Source organism: Athene noctua, chromosome 4 (assembly GCF_965140245.1).
Source record: "Athene noctua chromosome 4, bAthNoc1.hap1.1, whole genome shotgun sequence".
NCBI classification, from domain to species: domain Eukaryota; kingdom Metazoa; phylum Chordata; class Aves; order Strigiformes; family Strigidae; genus Athene; species Athene noctua.
This window is the reverse complement of record NC_134040.1, coordinates 80,527,982-80,547,417: the sequence shown is the minus strand read 5'-3', so window position 1 is coordinate 80,547,417 and position 19,436 is coordinate 80,527,982. Positions and strand designations below refer to the sequence as shown.

General features: G+C 39.3%; 1 protein-coding gene across 9 annotated transcripts in view; it reads left to right on the top strand.

Annotated features, from left to right (window-relative positions):
• Positions 1-6,050, top strand: part of FAT1 (FAT atypical cadherin 1) — a 112,425-nt gene extending 106,375 nt beyond the window's left edge. For 4 of the 9 annotated variants that reach the window (XM_074905869.1, XM_074905864.1, XM_074905870.1 and 1 more), the window contains 3 exons: positions 845-904; positions 3,639-3,674; positions 4,597-6,050. In XM_074905869.1, the coding sequence (XP_074761970.1) occupies positions 845-904; positions 3,639-3,674; positions 4,597-5,222 (722 nt within the window). In that variant the 3' untranslated portion in view covers positions 5,223-6,050. Of the gene's footprint in view, positions 1-844; positions 905-3,638; positions 3,675-4,596 lie in introns of those variants that run through there. The other 5 variants (XR_012633618.1, XR_012633617.1, XM_074905867.1 and 2 more) reach the window with 5 other exon arrangements.
• Positions 6,051-19,436: the final 13,386 nt, after the last annotated feature.

The following is a 19,436-nucleotide window of genomic DNA, read 5'->3' as shown; positions in this document are numbered from 1 at the left end:
TTGTTGTGCATTGATTACTCGTTAACACATCACTTTAAGACAAATAGCTGTAGCGCCATAGATATTGTTCCTTCCTTCCTTTTTGATAGATTCTGAATGTATTAGTTTGAAATTTAATCCCTGAGCCATGCAAACAAATTATAATGTGATTACCTCATCCTACCCTATAAGAGTAAATCCTTCTCCCTTCCAAAAGTGTCTTGGGAAGGGGAAGACATAAAAAATACATTCATTTTGTTATTTTAAAATAAGAATGACACAACCTGAATTTGTTATTCCTACCGTGATACCACTGTTTGCAGACAACTTAAGCAGGTCAGCAACAGAAGCTTTCAGTAGGGTGTTTTTTTAAAAAAAATCTAGCATCTTAGTTCATTTCAGTGATTTTTTTTTTTTTTTCCCCTGGTCTTCCATCGAAGGGGGGAAAAAAATGTAGTTTGCGGTCTAAAAGTCAAAGCCTAATGCAGTACTCCTTAATTCACTCAACACAATCCTTTAGAAGAGCCTAGTTCATTGCTGTATCTGGATGAAGTATTATGTAAATGGTATGTTCAGGCAACACTTCGGAAATTCTAACACAACTAAAGCAGCTTTGTGCAGAATTTGCTTCAGGAGTAGTTACAAGTACTTTTCCATGCTTAATAACATTAAGGTTTAAAGATGTATTTTAGGTATTATATGCAACTGCTTTCTAAATAGAGAGTAAATTTATATGTACGCCAATAATCTTGCTCTGTATTAATTAACTACAATTTTACAGTGTTTTTTTGTGTATCTGTATGCTGTTTAAAGTGATACTAACTATAGGTTTGTTTTAATTTGCTCCTTTTATACCTTTTACAAGCTTCCGTAGTGACTGTAATACACCTTGTCAATGCTGTTGTTGACTCGGTGGAAAAAGAAGGTATATACATGTTTTCATATTTATTTACTGCTTTAGCAGAATAATGCACGTTTGCTTCTAGTAATGTAGCCTTAGCAGATGGGAGTTAGAATAAGACTATTTACTTGGACTTTCTGATAAAGAATGTATTTATGTTATATATATGTTGATATATTCATGTGTATGCTGTAGCTATCCTGTGGACAGATTTCAGAATGTATTTTCTTGGGGAAAAAAAAGTATTGGCATAAAAAGATCTTGATGCTTACTCTCTTCTGAAAATATTCACACTAAAGCTCCCAGCAGAATTGAGACAGCATCAAAGACAATTATGTAACTACTGTAGACTAAAAAGCAGCAGCCCTCCCTTCTTCTCCCACCCACATCTGTTGACACCTTGTTCAGCTGAGCAGGATGGGAATGGCCCAATACCAGTACTCACTTCTCTGGCCTTCAGATCAATCTGTCTCTAGCAGAAAAAAAAACAATTTCTGGTATGCAGTTGAGTTATATAGGCAGTTTAAGTAGTTAGTTACTACCCAGCCTTACATCAGTATCTAAAAGGTATGTTTGAGTGTATGTATGTACACATGCATGTATTTGTGTGTGTGTAGTATGTATTTGGAAGTTAAAAAGAGGCATAGTAGACAGTTTCAATGGTATTTTATTTCTTTCCTGCTAACATTTAAGAACTGACCGCTCTGGAAAACACAAACTCTTTACAAAATAATAATAGTAATAAAGGTGCTAGTGAGTCTGCAAGAATGCTATAACTATTGTCGTGACTTTAAAATTCTTCAAGTTCCAGTAATATGCAAGTATTTCAATCCATGACCGTGAGTCTGTAGAGGTTACTTCTGAAATAACATCCACAGTGTATGTTTCCTATCTCTTAATACAGACTAGGAAGCCTTATCTTTTAATGTCTTACTCAAAATAAAGCCATTTTAAGAACATAAGATTAATTATAGTGGCTAAATATTCTCTTAGGTTTGTTACTTGAAATACATCCTGTCTAATGTATGCAGACACACAAAAAAGCAGACAAATGCAAAGATTCTAATTACATGAGAGTATTCCATTCATGTGTACCTATAGACCAGAGTCCTCAGTGCTAAAAAATTGTGAGGCACAGGACTTACGAAAGGGAGGATTATAAGTGTAGAAGAGGGAAATATTTAATACCTTATTCAGATTTTCTCTAAGATTTTATGGTAGAAACTAAAAATGATGGATGTAGTTCTCAAGTCAAAGTATTGTTTTGTGGTTTAGTATCACTGTAAGATAAATACAAATATCTTACACATTGCAGAATGTTGATAGATTACAGACGTCCTGTTCAGCTACTTCTTAACACTTGGAAATTTGACTCTTAAGCATTCCTTCTTTCAAAGCATCTTAGGTAAAGAGTTTTACTTTTGAGCACCCTCAGGAGGGTGCCAGTTCAAGCAGCAGAGAGATACTTGCTCAAGCCTTCAGCGTTATCAAGTTCTGGGACAAATGGTCTTTTCTTTAGTCTCCTGAAGTGGTTCTGTCCAGTAGGTATCCTGGAAGCATGAACTGTAGCTGGTCTCATCTTAGGACAGCTATAGGCCTGTGTTCTCTGCACTGTTCCTCAGGGAAGGTTGTAGCTCTGCAAATCAACAACGCTCAGTGCAAGAGGAAATAGCAGATTGACACCTAGAAAGGTGGGCAAATCAGGTTCTAGTTTGTGTTTCTGTATTTCATGTTAAAGGGTCTTTGCCTCAGAGGAGGAAGACAGGACCAAGATCTCCCCATTCCGTGATATCAGTGCTCTAAATCGTAAGGCCACAGTCTGCCTGTTGGCTTTAGTTTTGCACCCGGTTTCCCTAGGAGAACGAAGAATGTCTTCTAAGTAGACTAGTGGTAAGAGCCTTCTCCTTGAGATGAGGCCAGAGATGTTATAAGATTCTCAAATGTCAGACTGGTATCTCCTATAGTGTGGACAGTATTTTTCTTGTCTGGGCTAGGCAAGATTAAAAAAAAACCACAACAAAACCCAAACACAAAAAAACCCCAAAGGACCACCATACCCCACCACCCTCACCCAGGAGTCAACCTTTGTCCCTCCAGTCTTCCAACAACAGATAAACGTATCAATTCGCAGGAAAAGGTTCTGGTATTAGGATAGGCATTGCCCGTCCTTACAGACCTGAATAGGGAATATAGGTTCCTGAAGAGAGAAAGGTTTAAAATTTGACAGATAATACTGGACGGTTCTCTGCTGAGTGGGAGTTGCTGGGATTGCTGTACAAAGGGAGACAGGTCTCCCAGAGCACAGTTTCTGAAAGCTAGATACTAAAGGGAGAGTTCCCATCTTTGCACGAGATACTTGAAAGTGTAAGTGCTAATAGAGGCAGCCCTGTATCAAAACCCAAGGTGGGGATACAAGGAAAGAAAAAAAAAAAAAAAATCAGACAAAGTCTTGTTACCCTTTTTAGCAGAAATCCTCAATCTACTGGTAGGAGGATTTCGGCAAACTACAGACTGCGGATTTTGCCACTACACAGCCATGTCCCAGGTGGGCTGTAGTTTAACTCCGTAGCTATTCTACAGTTCAAGTCTAACAAAGAAGGAGCCCAGGAGAAAAAAAAAGCCAACTTTAGTACTAAGTAACCTGGACAAAGGCAGCATGAATATCATAGTGACAGTCATTGTTTGTCTTCACATTGGTTCTACTATTTGATTCCTAACTGTAGCTGTTTTCTCCTTTTTCTTATTCTGCCACCTAAAGAATCTTTTGCTGTTCCTGACCTCAGCAATTCAAGAGGTGACTTCTGCATGCAGTTCATTGATGTTCACCAAAATACTTTAATACTTGGTTTTAACACAGACTGACTATCAGTTGCTTGCTGTGCATTTGTCTGCAGTGATCACTCTTTACTAGATTTGTACCTTGTTACAGTTCTGTATTATTTTCCTTTTTGGTGTTCAGATGAGAAAAGCAATTATTTTTTAATGAGATTAGGCTTACATCTAGTTTCCAGCAGACAAATACAAATTTATTCCAGTGGAGTTTGTAAGAGAGGATCAAGTTCAGTCATTTGTGCATGATTAAGCTTGATTTTTCCTGTTTTGTTCCTGTATTTGAATGTGGAATGTCTTTACTAATGGTCAGATATTTTTATCAGAGGTGTGGCAGTTACTGTAGAGCTAACAGCATTTTGTGAAATTAACTGTACAATTCAGTTAAGGGGTAAAGTTGCTTTAAATGATCTGGATACTTTACCAATTAGAAATTACTACTTTTATGTAAGAAAAGCATGGTTTATATATGCTAAATATATTCTTAAGAATAACAGGCAGCTGTTATCACCCTAACTGTAATGACTCAACAACAATTAAGAATTTAGCTGCACCAGGAAGGCTGTTGGTTCTTTGCTATCCAGTGAACAATTCTATACTATTAGGTATTGCGACAGCACTTTCCATAGGTGACCTACAGCTCTTCCCATACTAGGTGAGATGTCTGAGAAAATGTCAAAGTGTGAATGATGCAGTATCTAATGCATGGCATCACGTAAAGTTGTGTTGGATGTCTTTTGTGGAACCGGGGCAAACTGCTGTCTAACAATTAGTGTCCTAATCAGAGCAAGTGCGTTGTCTTAATACATGTGTTGACTTCTCAGTTCAGACTGACCTGAAGACAAGATACTAATACTACTTTTTTTAAAAAAAAATTAACTTTTCAGGTTACCACTGGGATACATCTGACTGGATGCCAAGTGTTCAGTTGCCAGGTATCCAAGAATATCCAAATTATGAAGTGGTTGAGGAGTCAGCTCCCCTCTACACGGATCCAAACGCCATCGATACGGACTATTACCCTGGCGGTTATGACATAGAAAGTGATTTTCCACCTCCACCCGATGACTTCCCTGCACCTGATGAGCTTCCACCGTTACCACCAGAATACAGTGACCAGTTTGAGTCAATACAGCCACCCAGAGACATGCCAGCCGTAGGTAGCTTGGGTTCTTCTACAAGAAGCAGGCAGAGATTTAACCTTAATCAGTACCTTCCCCATCACTATCCTGCAGACATGTCAGAACCTCAGTCCACAACCAGTGGTGTCAGCGGCAGTTACAGAGAACCTTACGCTCCTTACACGTTAGGGTACAATAGAGACTTTGAAGCACCCACTGTAGACAACATGTCCATGTCTGTATATGCTTCCACAGCTTCATGCTCCGATGTGTCAGCATGCTGTGAAATGGAGTCTGAAGTCATGATGAGTGACTATGAGAGTGGAGACGATGGCCATTTTGAAGATGTGAAAATTCCTCCACTTGATTCCCAGCAACACACAGAAGTCTGACACACTCAACAAAAAAGTGCCTGGACTCTAACAAACTTTATCAGTTCTAGAACAACTTCCAAGAGCTTTTTTATTTTATTTTTTTTTTCCCAGCCACAGTGAATGCTTTTGTTTCAGTGAGCTACTGGCATGGCAGTTCATTTCACTAAATCAGCCTACTTCCATTTCCTGACCTACTGTAATTGGACAATTCCAAGATTTCCATCGGCTGTACCATTTCTGAACATCCTTTTTGTACTTACATTGTCTATGTTAAAAAAAAAATCACATACCACTTCTCCATGTTAGCATGATGCATATATTTATATAGTTGTAATGCAATTAATTTTCTCCTACTTTTTGTAAATTTTATGTACAGTTTTGATTTTAATAGTTTTAACTAGATTTTGTAGATATTTTGTGAATTTGTTTTCCACTGAAACTAGTGGTGTTAGTGTGCCATTAAAAACTAGCACCCTGACTTATAATCAGGGCATCACTGTATGTATTCCCCCCAGATCTAAAGTCTGACATTTCATTATAAAAAATTCAACATATTTACACAATTACAATTGTACATAGGTTAGGTCTGATATTTTTCTGGGTCAGCTACATGGAAATGTCTTTAATGGGTTGCTGTATTTTAGAACTGTAAACATTTTTTCCCTTCTTGGAAAGTGTGTTGGGGACCCTCTACATACCAGTTTAGAACCAAAACCACCATGACACAGTTTTTATAGTGTCTGTATATTTGTGATCCAATGGTCTTGTAAAGGTTTTTACTGAAGATTACCATTAGCCAGTCTTTCTTACTGACAATAAATTATTAATAAAATACTTTAGCTTTGCTCTGTGTATCTCTATTATATAATATACAATTGACAAAGCATTCAGTGCAGCATTTTTAAGTCTGTGTATGTTTTGTACTGTATTAAGTACTTGCTCCAAGCAACACATTTTCCTCTCCTCAGACATCAAACTGCAGCTATGTTAGAGATGCTCACTAGATGGCAGTGTGTGTCTACTTAATGGTGTTTTAAAAAGTAATCGGGCCAGTATGAATAAAGATTGATGGGTATCAACCTTCAGTAGCCTTCTCGGTAGTTTGCATTTTTCTTTAAACATATAATATCAGCTATGTAAATTACTGAGTATTTTTTCTGAAGTCCCAAAAATATATACAGAAAAACACCCAAGTTTTTTAAAGCAGTTTCTTCCTTTCTTAATCACCTCAATAGTTATTTTCATGAATAGTTGTCCTTTTGTGCTCTTGCATGCTGAAATTTGTGCAAAATTCAGAGCTTGTGATAAATACACTGGGGTTTTTTATGCAATAATATTTCAATTGCAGTTTCTTTCCTAAGTTCTACTTACGAACTGGAAGTTCACCTTGAAGAAGACAGGATATAGTTTGCCTTTATATTACTCAGCTGCTTTTCTGATTAGAAAAAAAAAAAGCCTCTCACAAAGTTCTTTAGCATAAATAAGCTAAAGGAATAAGATAACTGTCTTCTGCATGTTGCATTAGAGACACTTTTTAAGTTCAAAATATATTTCCTAGTACACGAGTGAGTTTTTAATATAGCCTGGAATCTTTTCAGCTCCACCTACTGTCTCAAAATTCTATATAGCCTGGAAAGGCACAATTATTAGAATCTCTCAGGTGTGAGACCTAAGCCTAGGCCTTCCACCATCTGGGGGAATAGGGTAGTGGTTTTATGTTTGGAGTGCTTTTTATGCACAGAATGTAACAACTCCCAGCCTGGCAGCTGTGTAATGAAACAAACGGGTTGCAGAACAGAGCCAAGAGCCAGGCACACAGACATTCCCCAGTGTTAACTTCCCCTACACAGGTAAGGATCTCATGACATATGTAAAAGGCTAAAATCAATGGGTTTAAAAGCGACTTTGCAGCTGTATGCTGCAGTATTCACTCTGATAAATTAGAAATATACAAAAAGCTCTCAGTTAATAGCTTTAAAGAATCTTAGAGAACTATGAGAAGGGTATGATGCACTCTATAGTAGTTACGATCGTTGCTTAAGGTCCATCTTGAGCTATGAAGGTTAAACTGAGTGGCAGTTCTGCTCAAGATTTCTTAATACTGTTTCTCAGAAGTTGGCAAGAGGAAGACAATGCACAGACTTGCATCGTTTCTCATCTGATAAAGACTCCCAGTAACGATGAAGGCCTGCCCTACAAGTTACTCATTTACAGCAGAAAGGTCTGAAAACATTTTTAAAATTGAGAGGTGTGAAGAACAGGAATTTCAACACAAGTATACTTATAGTACTGTCAACTGGAGGCAAATGTAGAACATCATGCTGAAAAGGAACAATGTCTTACTACCTTGCAAAGGGACTCCAAGTCAGTTTAAGAAAATCTTATGTTGAAAGTATCAGAATATCCTCCCCCCCCCTTCTCTTCCCAAGAGCTGTTCTGCTAGGCAATATGCAGTGCCCAGGTTACATTTCACAGCAGAAGATAAAGGGGGCATCGTAGCCATCACTTGGGGAAATAACAGTTCCAACTTCAAACAGCTTGGCAGTTGGGAGTAAATCAAGACCGTGTTAAACAAATGCTCCCTTTGTAAAAGTATCAGGAGCTATTATCGCCCAATTCAAGCCCAGTAAGTACAATTCAACCTGTTTTCCCACACAGAGCTATACACAAGACTAAGCTGGTGACATTTTTAACACAATTAAAACAGGGATACAACAGAGCATTACTCTTTGACTCGACAGTAGTCCAAGACATTCAAAAGCACTGGCCAGATGCTTTGAATGAGCCGAGCATTTTAAAATAGGGAGTTTCAGTGAAGTCGTACCTCCAAGTCCTCATAGTTACTGTTAACATGTTTCACCGAACTACTCATACAGATTTTTAAGGAAGTAAGTGGCTGAAGACAAACACAAACTTAATCTCGCAGCCTCTGAGTAGTTGGCATATCTGTATTATAAGGTCTTAAAGTCAGAACAGTTGAGGTTGGAAGGCATCTCTTGAGTGTCTCCGAGAATGGAGATTAAAACCTCCCTGGGCAACCTATTTCAGTGTTCATCTAGCCTCACAGTAAGAGTTTTGTGTTCAGGTGAGGTTCCATGTATTTCAATTTGTGCCCATTGCTTCTTGTCCTGCCACAGGGCACCACTGAGAAGAGCCTGTCTGACATCTTTACACCTTCACATCAGGTATTTATAAACTCTAAGTTTCCCATGGAGCCTTCTTTCCAGACTGAACAGTCTCAGGTCTCTCAGCCTCTCATATGAAAGAGGCTTGAGTCCCTTAACCATCTTACCAGCCCTTTGCTGGACTCCACTTAACTCTCAGTCTGTCTTGTACAGGAGAATGTGGAAGTGATTTTTTCTATTTTAAAATACTTATGAGCTAGTAGAATTTAAAGTTTTATTGAGCAGATTCAAGTCAATCTCATTGCTGTTCTGTCCAATCTACGTTTTACTTGAAGTGTACGAAACGTCATTTTTGCCTTGGAGCAGAAAAACTGTAATTCTACCTGATTAATAGTATTTGAGGTAGAAACAACAACAGACAATCTTATAAAACTTCTGTCAATATCTAACACTCACACCTGGTCAGAGGACTCCAGGATAGAGGCATACACTTACAAGAAGGAACATGACCAGCAGTTACCAGGTTTCAGCCTCTTCTCCAAGGATATTTACTGAGATTGTTTTTCCACTCTCCCCTGCTCTATCCATTGCCCCATGAAGCAAGTACTGTCCCAAGCAACCAAGTTTAAGGATCACTGCTGAAGGGATACAAGTCTGAATCCACACAAACAAAAGAAGTTATTAAATCAGTCCCTAACTGCAAGACAGAAAGCATAAGATCCACCCTTTTATTGGGGTAGAGGGGGAAGAGGGGGAAGAAGGAATGCACCACCTGCACCTTGAATCTATCTGTAAAAGACAGCTGAAGGGATTAGCTCATGCTGTCAGGGGTCATGGCTGACACCTCTCTGCAGCCAGACCGATGCTGAATAGCTGCAGTTCACCCGTGCAAAGCCTAGGATGACTCCTGACTTTGTACTCACAAGCTCTGTCGAGATCACAGCTCTGTACACTGAACAGCAGCTGCTGACGCACCAAGGTACCCAAAGCCTCCACACAAGGAGTCTACGCACTTCACAGCAAAGCTCTGCACACAATCCACGCATCAGTCAGTCAAGAAGTGGGTGCCTCAGTTTCTTTTCATGGCTCCTGCCAATTTTTAGCATTCAATGGCTTTCAAACCCGCACAAGCTTTTGTAAAAACACTAAAAAAAAAAAAAAAAGTAAAAAAAAAAAAAGAAGTTCCCATTAAGCCAAGCACACTGAAGCAGACAAATTTTGGCAGCATTACTCATTCTTCCACAGCTGGAATGAGGGAGAAAAATCAGAGTAGCACAGCACAATATTTCTGTTGCAAAGCAAGAAAATGACTCTTTCCTTTGATCTTAGAAGCAAAAGTTTAAGAGAAAGCTTATTAGAATTATTTTCCCCTCACGTAAGTAAATAAATTTCTGAACTAACTCTGACCCATGGAAGCATACCAATCATAATACAAACTTAAAACTTGACATACAAAAAAGTTCGGCATTTGCAGCAGTCACACAGGAGTCAAGGCTATGAGGAAGAACATGACATTATGACCTCTTCATTTAGAGTTATCAAAGCTGAGCCTTTCTAAACTTTTTGCTGCAAATGAGCATTTTTTCAGTTTTATTTTCTTACATGTTTGGAGTAGAAAACTCAGTGTGAGAAAAATCACTGAGAAGCCCAATTATGTGAACGAGTCATACTATCAATAAACCCCGCAGTGCCAATTAGAAAAACATGCTAAGCAGAATTAATTGCTTTCAGAGCTTGCACTTATTGAAGAAATACATAGGGAAAGACTGCACTGCTGCACCTAAAAGTTTGTTTTCTAATTTCGTATCTTTTTTTAGAGAATTTGAAGCACTGGCAGCAGTTTATAGCATAAAAGTTCAAATGCCTCCTGTTTAAACAATTAATACTTTACAATGGCCATATAGATACACAGGAACTTCTGCTCTGAGTTTCACTGTAAGAAAAAAGACCTCAAATCACAGAGAAAAAGGTTAAAAATGTAATTAGCCTAATAACTGAAGATTGATTATGTGTACTGAGTTTTTCTTTTAAAACCAAACACTGTTCTGTCCCACTGAAATTTCACAGAACTTGCCTCCAAAAACTCAGTGTAGTTGGTCAGAAACACCTATAAAGTGGGAGAACAAAGTTTCCTTTGCTTGAGTTAGATGACACACTTGAAAGTGTTTAAACTCACATCTTTCACTGATAAGCTTCCTCTAGAGCTCCTGCTGAGGAAGCCAGAAAACCATCTAAACTGGTGTGGTGGTGCAACTCCCCCCAGGTCCTCGGCTGCTCAGTGCAACTTCCCCTCCCTGGGCCACATGCCAAGCCAAGATGGATCGGGAAAGGCAGTGGACCAGAGTGATAAGTCACCCCCCTAGCTCACCTGGCTTCTGCCTCCCCTACCGCCTGGGAACCGGAATGACAACCAATCACCTCCTGACAGCCCATACATACATCTGTACCCGGGTCCTGGCCCAAAGGGAGCGACACCAGAACTTCGAGATCTGGCAAGCTCTGTGCCTGTGCAACAGGTGGAAGGTACAGAGTATTTGGTGATCCGAGTTGGGCTGAAATGGAAAAGTACCTGACCAAAGTCAATTATCTCAGACCCTATGAACAGCGACCCTAAGCAAGACTCTTTGAGCTCTCCTGGATCACAGCAGGCTGTGACCCGCCTCTTCCCTAATCTGGGATGCCTCTCAGGCAGACACCTCAAGGTTTAAAGACCATCTGTCAACAAAGCTGACCAAGTGCCAGGACTAGGTCAGGTTCAATTATTGCCCATTGAGGAATGTTGATGTCACGTGTCTATTTACTCTAAACTCGAGAAGTGGGAAATTTTAACTACAGACTAGCTTCTTCCACCCACCTCTCTACCTATGTATGTGTTTGAATATGCACATTTGCCTTCACAAGTTTGGGCGTCTACACATTTCACTAGATACAAATACTCCTGTCTCTGTATATGTTGTGTTTATACATATGTACATGTATATACTTTGATTTAGGGTACCTTGTAGTTAGTGTGAATCTTGTCATTCTCGAATCTGAAATCAAGTTTTAATTAAAACACATTCTACTGAATCACCTTGTTAATCTTTAAGTTGATCAGTCATCAAGTGCAGCTAAAATTCAACCTTTTGATCCACCTCACATCATTAACAAATCTCAAATTGCTGCTAAATCATAACCATGTCAAATTTCATCTGCAACACCTGGGCAACGGGAAAAGATAGACAAAAGATGCACTTCGTGTCCCAAGAAACACGAACAACTAAACAAAGGTGACAGGGAAAAAAAACCCAACAAACACAACCACACACACCAATAACAAAAACTTATCAGATCAGAGCCAGGCAGGCACAGAAGCAAAGTGTCAGGAATTTTGAAAATCAGAGGAAGATTGCTACTGAAAGTAGAGAACAGCTGAGATTTTGCTTTAAATCTGAGAAAGTATGTACTAATAAGTTTCAAAGTCTTTTAGTAGGCCATGTCTTAAGTATTTTAGACACTTAAATTTGAAGCCTAGAGGCTTCCTCTGATTTAGTGTGGGCTAATTCTTGCTTAGTGCTCAAGCTTTTCTGACAGCTAGATGTGAACCTGTGTTACTCAAGTTAAAGTTCTGTCTTACCTAGGAGATAGAAAACCTTTCTGGGCTGCCCTTAATAGCCTTCCTAAGAAGGAAGAATTTCCTTTTAACAGGGCTACTAGAATCCATATGTATCACTGCCATGACCTTCCTATTGGCCAGCCTAAAAATCCCACAATCAGTATTTCAACATTATGAGGAAGTGAGGCAGACTCAAGATTAAGCTGCCTCAGTCTCATAGCGACAGCAGCTCATTTCCCCTCCACTTCCTCAGTTCTAGTTGAGGTTAATAAATCCTGTTGCCAAACCCCTACTAAACAGTCTACAGCCACTTTGCAGATCAGCAAAAATCCCTCTGCTCTTAACCCCACAGCACAAGGACACAGGAGCGAGGGCTGAATTTCTATTCCCAGAGGTGATGGTATTCACACTTACTGTTAAAGCTAATGGAGAAAAGGTCTCACATTAAGGGGCTGACATTCAGCTCGGACTGTACCTGGATTCAGGTATTTCTGAGTCACCCCTCCAACAAGGAAAATGTACAGTTATACTGTACTTTAAATGCCAGAGATTATTTCCCTGTATCTGGAGTGAAGGATGTTATTTTAAGCACCCCCTGATCTTTAGTTTTTTTCTTTCCTTTTGGCTATAACTAATCAATTTCCTTGGGAAAAGGCAGAAATATCTCCACTCATATTCATAATCAATTTAACCACTCTGCCAGAAACTTGTTTAAAATCAATCCATTTTAGGACCCTATGCAGAAAAGAATGGTCATCAGTTAAAAAACTCATGCTTGTACAACTTGGCTAATCTCTTGCAACGGGGTTACAGTCTTAAGGAAAGCTTGTAACAAACAAGTTTTATCTCTCTACATAGTTAGTAAAAAGGATGCTCTATGTAGAGGGCGTATTGAACAGTTCAGTCCAGGGACTAGCGTACAAGGTTGAAAACATCTAATTTCTATACTGTGTTTAAGTAGGGTTTGCCATTAAGAACAGCTACACACATCAACATCCAAAAATAGCCAAACACCTACAGATTCTCAAAGGTGACGAGAAAATTTAAGAAGGAAACCTCTTGCGAGCAGAACATTTCAGTTATCCACATATCTTAATTGCTCCACGTTTCCAATGTATTGTTCGTTTACCACAAGGTTAACCTTGTCTCAAGACAGGTAGGGTAGCTATCCTCTCCAATTCCCATTTGTGTTGATATTTCATGCACACTCACATGATGTACAACATCTTTCAACCTCAGCTCTATCAGTGACTCTTTCACCGCACAAAACACACCATGAGCCCCTAAGAGGAAAAGAAGCTTTTGAACTTGTCCTTTTGAGTACATAGTACCCAGTGAGTGAAAATACTGTTGAAGACACAGTATTTAAGAGTTTAATTTTAAAACTTCGTAGGAGCATCAAATGCCAAAACTTCTTACTGCCATGATCAAAAACATCTGAACACCACAAAAGTGGGGAAGCTTAAGGAGACCCAAGAGGCAATTCTTAGCATGGACCACAAACTGTACAAAGATGTCATATCAGAGAGTTTTTACCATTTATCTCAACAAGACTTGAAAGACAAAAAGGAGACTGGCATGGTACAAGAGTAAAGTAAGAAAGACTATGAACTGCAGGAGGTTGAAGTTGTACAAAAATGAAGAAAATAAGAAGGAACAAACTCTGACAAGTTCAGTGAAGAGTAAGATTATCTAGAAATGTTTAAGGAACAATTTTCAGACAAAAAATAAAGTTTATTTTAAAACACATTAAAAGCAGAAAGTTCTACCAGAGAATCTATAGCTATAAAACTAGTGGAAGATCAAGATGTAACAGGAACCTTGGGAAATTCAAGGCTAACAGAGGTTTTTCACTGCATCTATGCCCACTGTGGGAAACCCTGAGATGTTCCACTTTCATATTAAGGTATTGAAATCACAGAATAAAAGGATATTAAAAAATAAGAATAAATAGTATCAAAGACAAGAAGGCACTAATACAACACTTCTAAAGCACTTAAGGATCAGAGGCCCATGTTATCTGGGGCACAGCCAACTAAAACTGCCTTGGGACCAGAAGACTGGCCACTGACAATGACAGGATACAGAGCAAAACGAGCTGTGTACCAGCTTCCCCTGGATGTAGTATTTAAGAAAGAATGCAAATACTAATAGCAGAAGCAAACAGGTGAATTGAGATTGTCAAACCCGACAGTGTGAACTGCTGCTTGCAAAATGAGAACTGAATCCAATCACAGTGACAGTCTGGGCATTTGCAAATTCTCTGTACAATCCTTTCATGTTTTTTTTGTTCAAAAGAAGAGACAGACAGAAGAGCACCTACCAACACAACCTTTATCAGAAATGTTCATCCAAACAGCTTAGTCTTATCTAACGTAAAAGCAGATTTCATATGGACACTGTGACGTTAGGAGTGTAGTCAACATCAGGGGACAAAAGCTGCACATTTCTGCTTTCATTCAGATAGTTATGGAAAAGAGACAGAAATTCAGGTTCAGTTAAAATACTAAGTTAGAAATGCTACCCAAAGATAATCAGATTGCTACTTCCTGAAAGACAGACTTACACAGCAGCCCGCACGAACACTGAAAGTGAAAAATTGAGGGGAAAAAAATTCATTCCTTTAGGTAAAGCAGAGTTTCTTCCAAGGTTTCCCCGCAAAAGTTGTAGCAGTTTGGAGCACTGAATAAAGGTGCAGAGGAGTTGTATTAGTGCCTTCTCCTGGTTTTTGTGAATTATTTCAGTCCCATTCCTTCACTCTTTTGTTAAATACAAGAAACAAGATTTTTTTTCAAGACGAACTAAAGGTTCACTTGACCCAAGGGTCTTTGGCGTTGGATTTTTTTAGTGTTCATTTCAACAAGCTTTCAGGATGCTGTACTGAATGAAGTTTTCAATTTGGTGTCTGAATCACAAATAAGTTAGTTTTACTGCCCTTCTTTCTGAAATTGCTTTTCATCTCTGTTACTGTTTGTCAATACTGTCAGCTATGTCCTACAATGAAGCTCCTTCTACACTTTTCTAAGGCAACACAACACTGAGGAAATGTTATTTCCTCCACTAGAAACAAAGCTTTGTAGATATCACTGGTATAGGATACACTACTGTTCTTACAGCTTTGTCAACATTTGCAGTTTCAAAAGATAGTGTCATGGACAGCAAAGTATTAGTTGTAATTTAAAACCTCTGTTACTACTTCAGGTATTAGCTCTAATCATCCCTTCTTCAGCTAACTTTACAATCATTACAAAGGCCAGGTAAAGATGATATCAAACTCTACAGCCTGAAGTCAGTAATGCAGCGTGTCGAAGTATACAGACTATAAGACTGCATAAAATAACTGAATTATGGTTGTTTTCCCTTCCAAGGAACACCATACGTTAAATGAAAAGTTTGCTTCCTCCTAATATTACTTCTAAACACTTGAATTACTTACTATACAGTAGAAATGAATCCAAACTCAGTGAAGTGTCTTTTCATTGGGATTTACAAAGCCAAACATACATTCTATTCAACTAATAACAACTATTACGTTAGATAAACTGAAGACTTGACAAGATTTTATCCACCAGTATTTTTATATTTCAGCTCCACATTCATTCAGAGGAATGATGTGACAAATCTAGATCAGGACCCAACAGCAACAGAGGACAATGCAACAGTACTGACATCACAGGTTTGGAAAACACTGGCAGCTGTAACACTGGCACTCAAGCCCAATGACCTTCCTATCTTTTCAAATTCAAGTTCTGTCATGATCTATTGTTGTTGCTTCCTCCTGTGAATTTCAGAAGCATCTCATACTGCTCAAAACATACAGGTACATTCACAGTGCGTGGAGAAATATTTATGATGTTTGTCAAGATGGACCATTTCTCCAATACCATCTTCCTTTGGTAAGATAGACCTCACCACTACAAAGCGCCCCTCCTTCAAAGTACACTACTGGACCAGTAAAAAAAAACAAACAAAAAAAACCAAAAAAATACCAAAACCAACAACAAAAAGCCCAACAGGAATTTTGCAGATTTTTCAAGGGTTCAGTTCTAGTTGCAGCACTTACTGTGCACACTTCCAGAGGGGCCAGCGCCCCAAATCAGCACTAACTGCTGGCCAGTCACGTCCTTCCCAACCATTTCTCCATGAGTCTAGATAATAGCTCTGCTCACATTTTTCCCCTCTAAAAGTCCAGTTCTGCTTCCCATTTAAGCACCACATTTCCCTAGCCCTACCTCTAGGCTTTTTACAGAGTACACCACAGAAGGAACTCAGCATGTGGGGGTAAAGCCAGTGGTCTGGCATTGTATCCAGACAGATTTCTGGGATTCCCTCTATCATTACTTCTTTCTTTCCTGCTGTTCATTCTGGCTACTGCTGCTGCCCCTGACACAAGTGTAGACTTTGCTGGTACCAAGCAGAGTCATCTCCCATATTTCATACTTCTTTCAGCAGCAGCTCAGGAGACCATTTAACCAGTGCTGCTTATACAGAAGCCTTGAATGCCAAAAGCTCTTCTTGTAATCACAAGGGGCTGCTGTTAACTGTTAGAATCAAGACAAGAGGGTTTGGAAGCACTGCATACATCAACATCGGGCAAAATTCATAAGATCAGAGCAGTGAAATTGAGTGTTCAGAAATACAGTAGCAGCTCCTGAGCGGTAAGACTTACAGATTTCTTCCAGGTGAGAGATGCTTTTTTTGGCACAGGATTTGTATTACTGCTGCTGCTATCAGGGAATAAGAATCAGTGTACCACTATCATGATGCTTATTAAGAAGCCACAGAATGACAAGTAACACTTGAACTGACCTCTAGATAGTGCAGATGGCATGCCAGCCTGAATTAGTGAAACTGGATATTGTACAGCAAGATTGTCATGGTTGCCTGGTACACAAATTAGCAAGAAAAACTCTTCCCTGGGGAAAACAAACACATAAAGACTTAAAACAAAAGTAACACAAGAGCTGCAGTCACAGCCAAAACACAGCATCTGACACTGAATTACACTGGACAGCTGAAAGACATCCAAGAGACCACTGTGTTTCAGATCTTAGGATGACATCAGACTGCACAGCTGAAAGCTCATCACCCAGCATATATCTGGTCTGACACACCTAGAGCAATACTACCTTTATGATTATTTATATTACCAAAGCAGCATGACAGTAAGGGAGCTACAGTCTGAAGCTGATTCAAATATTCTCTGAAGTATCTAAAAAACATTTATTCCTAGTTAGAATTAAAATATAAATGGATTTCAAAATTATTGCAACTTCTCTTCAACTTGTGATCACACCACCAGGCTGGTTCCTTGTGTTTAAAGTATCAAAGATGTCTCTACTATTCTGTTTTTACTATTGTCTTCAGAACTGGTCCAGCCGAGCTGTAAGCCTCTCCAGCTGAAGGAGCTGCCACCAGGCTTTTGGTCTACATGTCATGTTGTGCTGATTGCTTGGGTAAAAGAAATACCCAACACACTACTCACAAGAGCAAGAATTACAGAAGATTGTTTTCTTTGAACTTCAGTGCATGTTGCTGTTCACATACCAATAAAATGCTGGTGCAGGTGTGAAGAAAGATCCCTCCCCTTCCATTTTAGAGAATCAGGCATCAGTAAGGATGAAACAGTGACCACCCTATTCCTCTGAGGTAACAAGGATTTAGACAGAAAAGCAAATTAATAAAGACTTGTCATAAAATTGCCACACACAGTCCTGACTGCTGCAGACACCAATTGGAGGTGGTCATTGGAAGGAACAGTAGCCAGTCCAGATACCACTTCATTAAATAGTACCAAAAACATTATGATGTATCTTCTCCAGAACAGTAGTAAGACCAACAGGAGCCAAGTCACAGTGAGACCTGAACTGAACCACTTCTCCACCTCCCTTTCAGAAAACTGAATTAGAAAATACAGATATTTTACCGCTTCGTCAGCCTGGCCTCTCATGCTGCTGTGTAGCTGCTGGCTCACCTCCCTTCTTCAGGTCAGGCTCCGAAGCAGCTCAGCTCCTTGCAGGAGTCCCACCTCCTACACAACTCCAGCCAGACAAGCAGCCCTTTTGCAGCTCTCCTCTGCTGGAGGAGTCACCCCCAGCAAACCCTCTCCCCTCTGCCTCTTTCCAAATGAAGGTTGCCAACCTTCCCCACACCTGTGTCTCAGCCTTAATCCTACCCAACCCTCAGGTGCAGTGCAGGGCACTGAGGACACCCACTCTTATTAACTCCGTCATACCAACATGCAGTGTTTAATCCAGAGCTTCACAGAAGTAAGTTTTCAGCAGGGATATGAACAAAGTCCACAGGACTGGGGGTGGGGGGGAAGCCAAACAGGATTTCATGGGTTTCCAGTTACAAAGGTTTAAAAAGGAAGAAATAATAGGCCTTTTACCATTCAGATTGTGCACAAGCAGCTCAGGAGCAACTGTAAGCTAAAAGTGTAGTTCTCTGCTTTATTAATCATCTAAACAGAGAGAAGTTTACGTCAGATTGGGACAGATTAATTCACTTCCAAACATATGTGCTGCAGTTTGCCTAAAGCCTCTATATGTTTCCTTCAACTGCGATCCCACTGTTCAAATCCCCACCCTGGCTAATCTCCAGGTTGAACACATCCTTCTTGACACTGTGTATTTGGAGTCCTCACAGAAGACTAAGCAGCACCACATTATCCTTGAGGATTCATCCTTTCCCCTCCAGTAAATCCCCTTGTTAGGCTCATCTAGCTTGTTAAAGAAATTCTCTTCCTATATTTACTTCAGATGAATTTAGGTCAAAAGCAACAACATTTTCCAATGTACACATTTTTTTGGTTTGTTTAGAGTTCCCTTTCTTAAATTGTTCACCTTTGTCCTTGTTTACTTGTCACACATATACCATCTTTTAGAATCAGGTTGGAAGTTCTGTCAGCCAGCAAATAAACCTTGGAAATCTTAACATCAACTCTTGTGATCAATTCACCTTCCAAAAGCTACAGTTCATTGGTTTTAACAACACATTTTCTTTCACATCAGATACGTTGTACAGTTCCACATGACACCAAATGCAGAACAGTTTTCCTGAAATAGCAATCTAGTAGTTGTAAACCACATAGTATTTTTATAGTACATGCTCTGAAGTGGTTGCTTCATTTAGAAGACAAAATATTACACAAAATATTTCAGGGGGCTTTTTCCTCCCCGTAAGTGTTTTTTGTGTATTACACCATTTCTTTAGTGCAGAATAGCTTCTTTGTCTATTTCTGTTTTTAAACATGTTGCATTTCTTAGTGAGATGGGAAAGGTACCTCAGAGCTTCATTAGCAATTACAGCAAAGAGCTAACACTCTGTACCATCATGAAGAATATCCGTTTACTGTATTGTAATAGCATCCTTAAGGGTGCACATAGAATATATACTTGGAAAAAGTTACCTTGAAAAGTAAATACCAAGGTGAGATAGAAGAAAGGCTACAGTAATAAGAGACAGTCCACTAAGAAGAAAGTTAAATTCGTAAAGACAGAAAAATGGGGT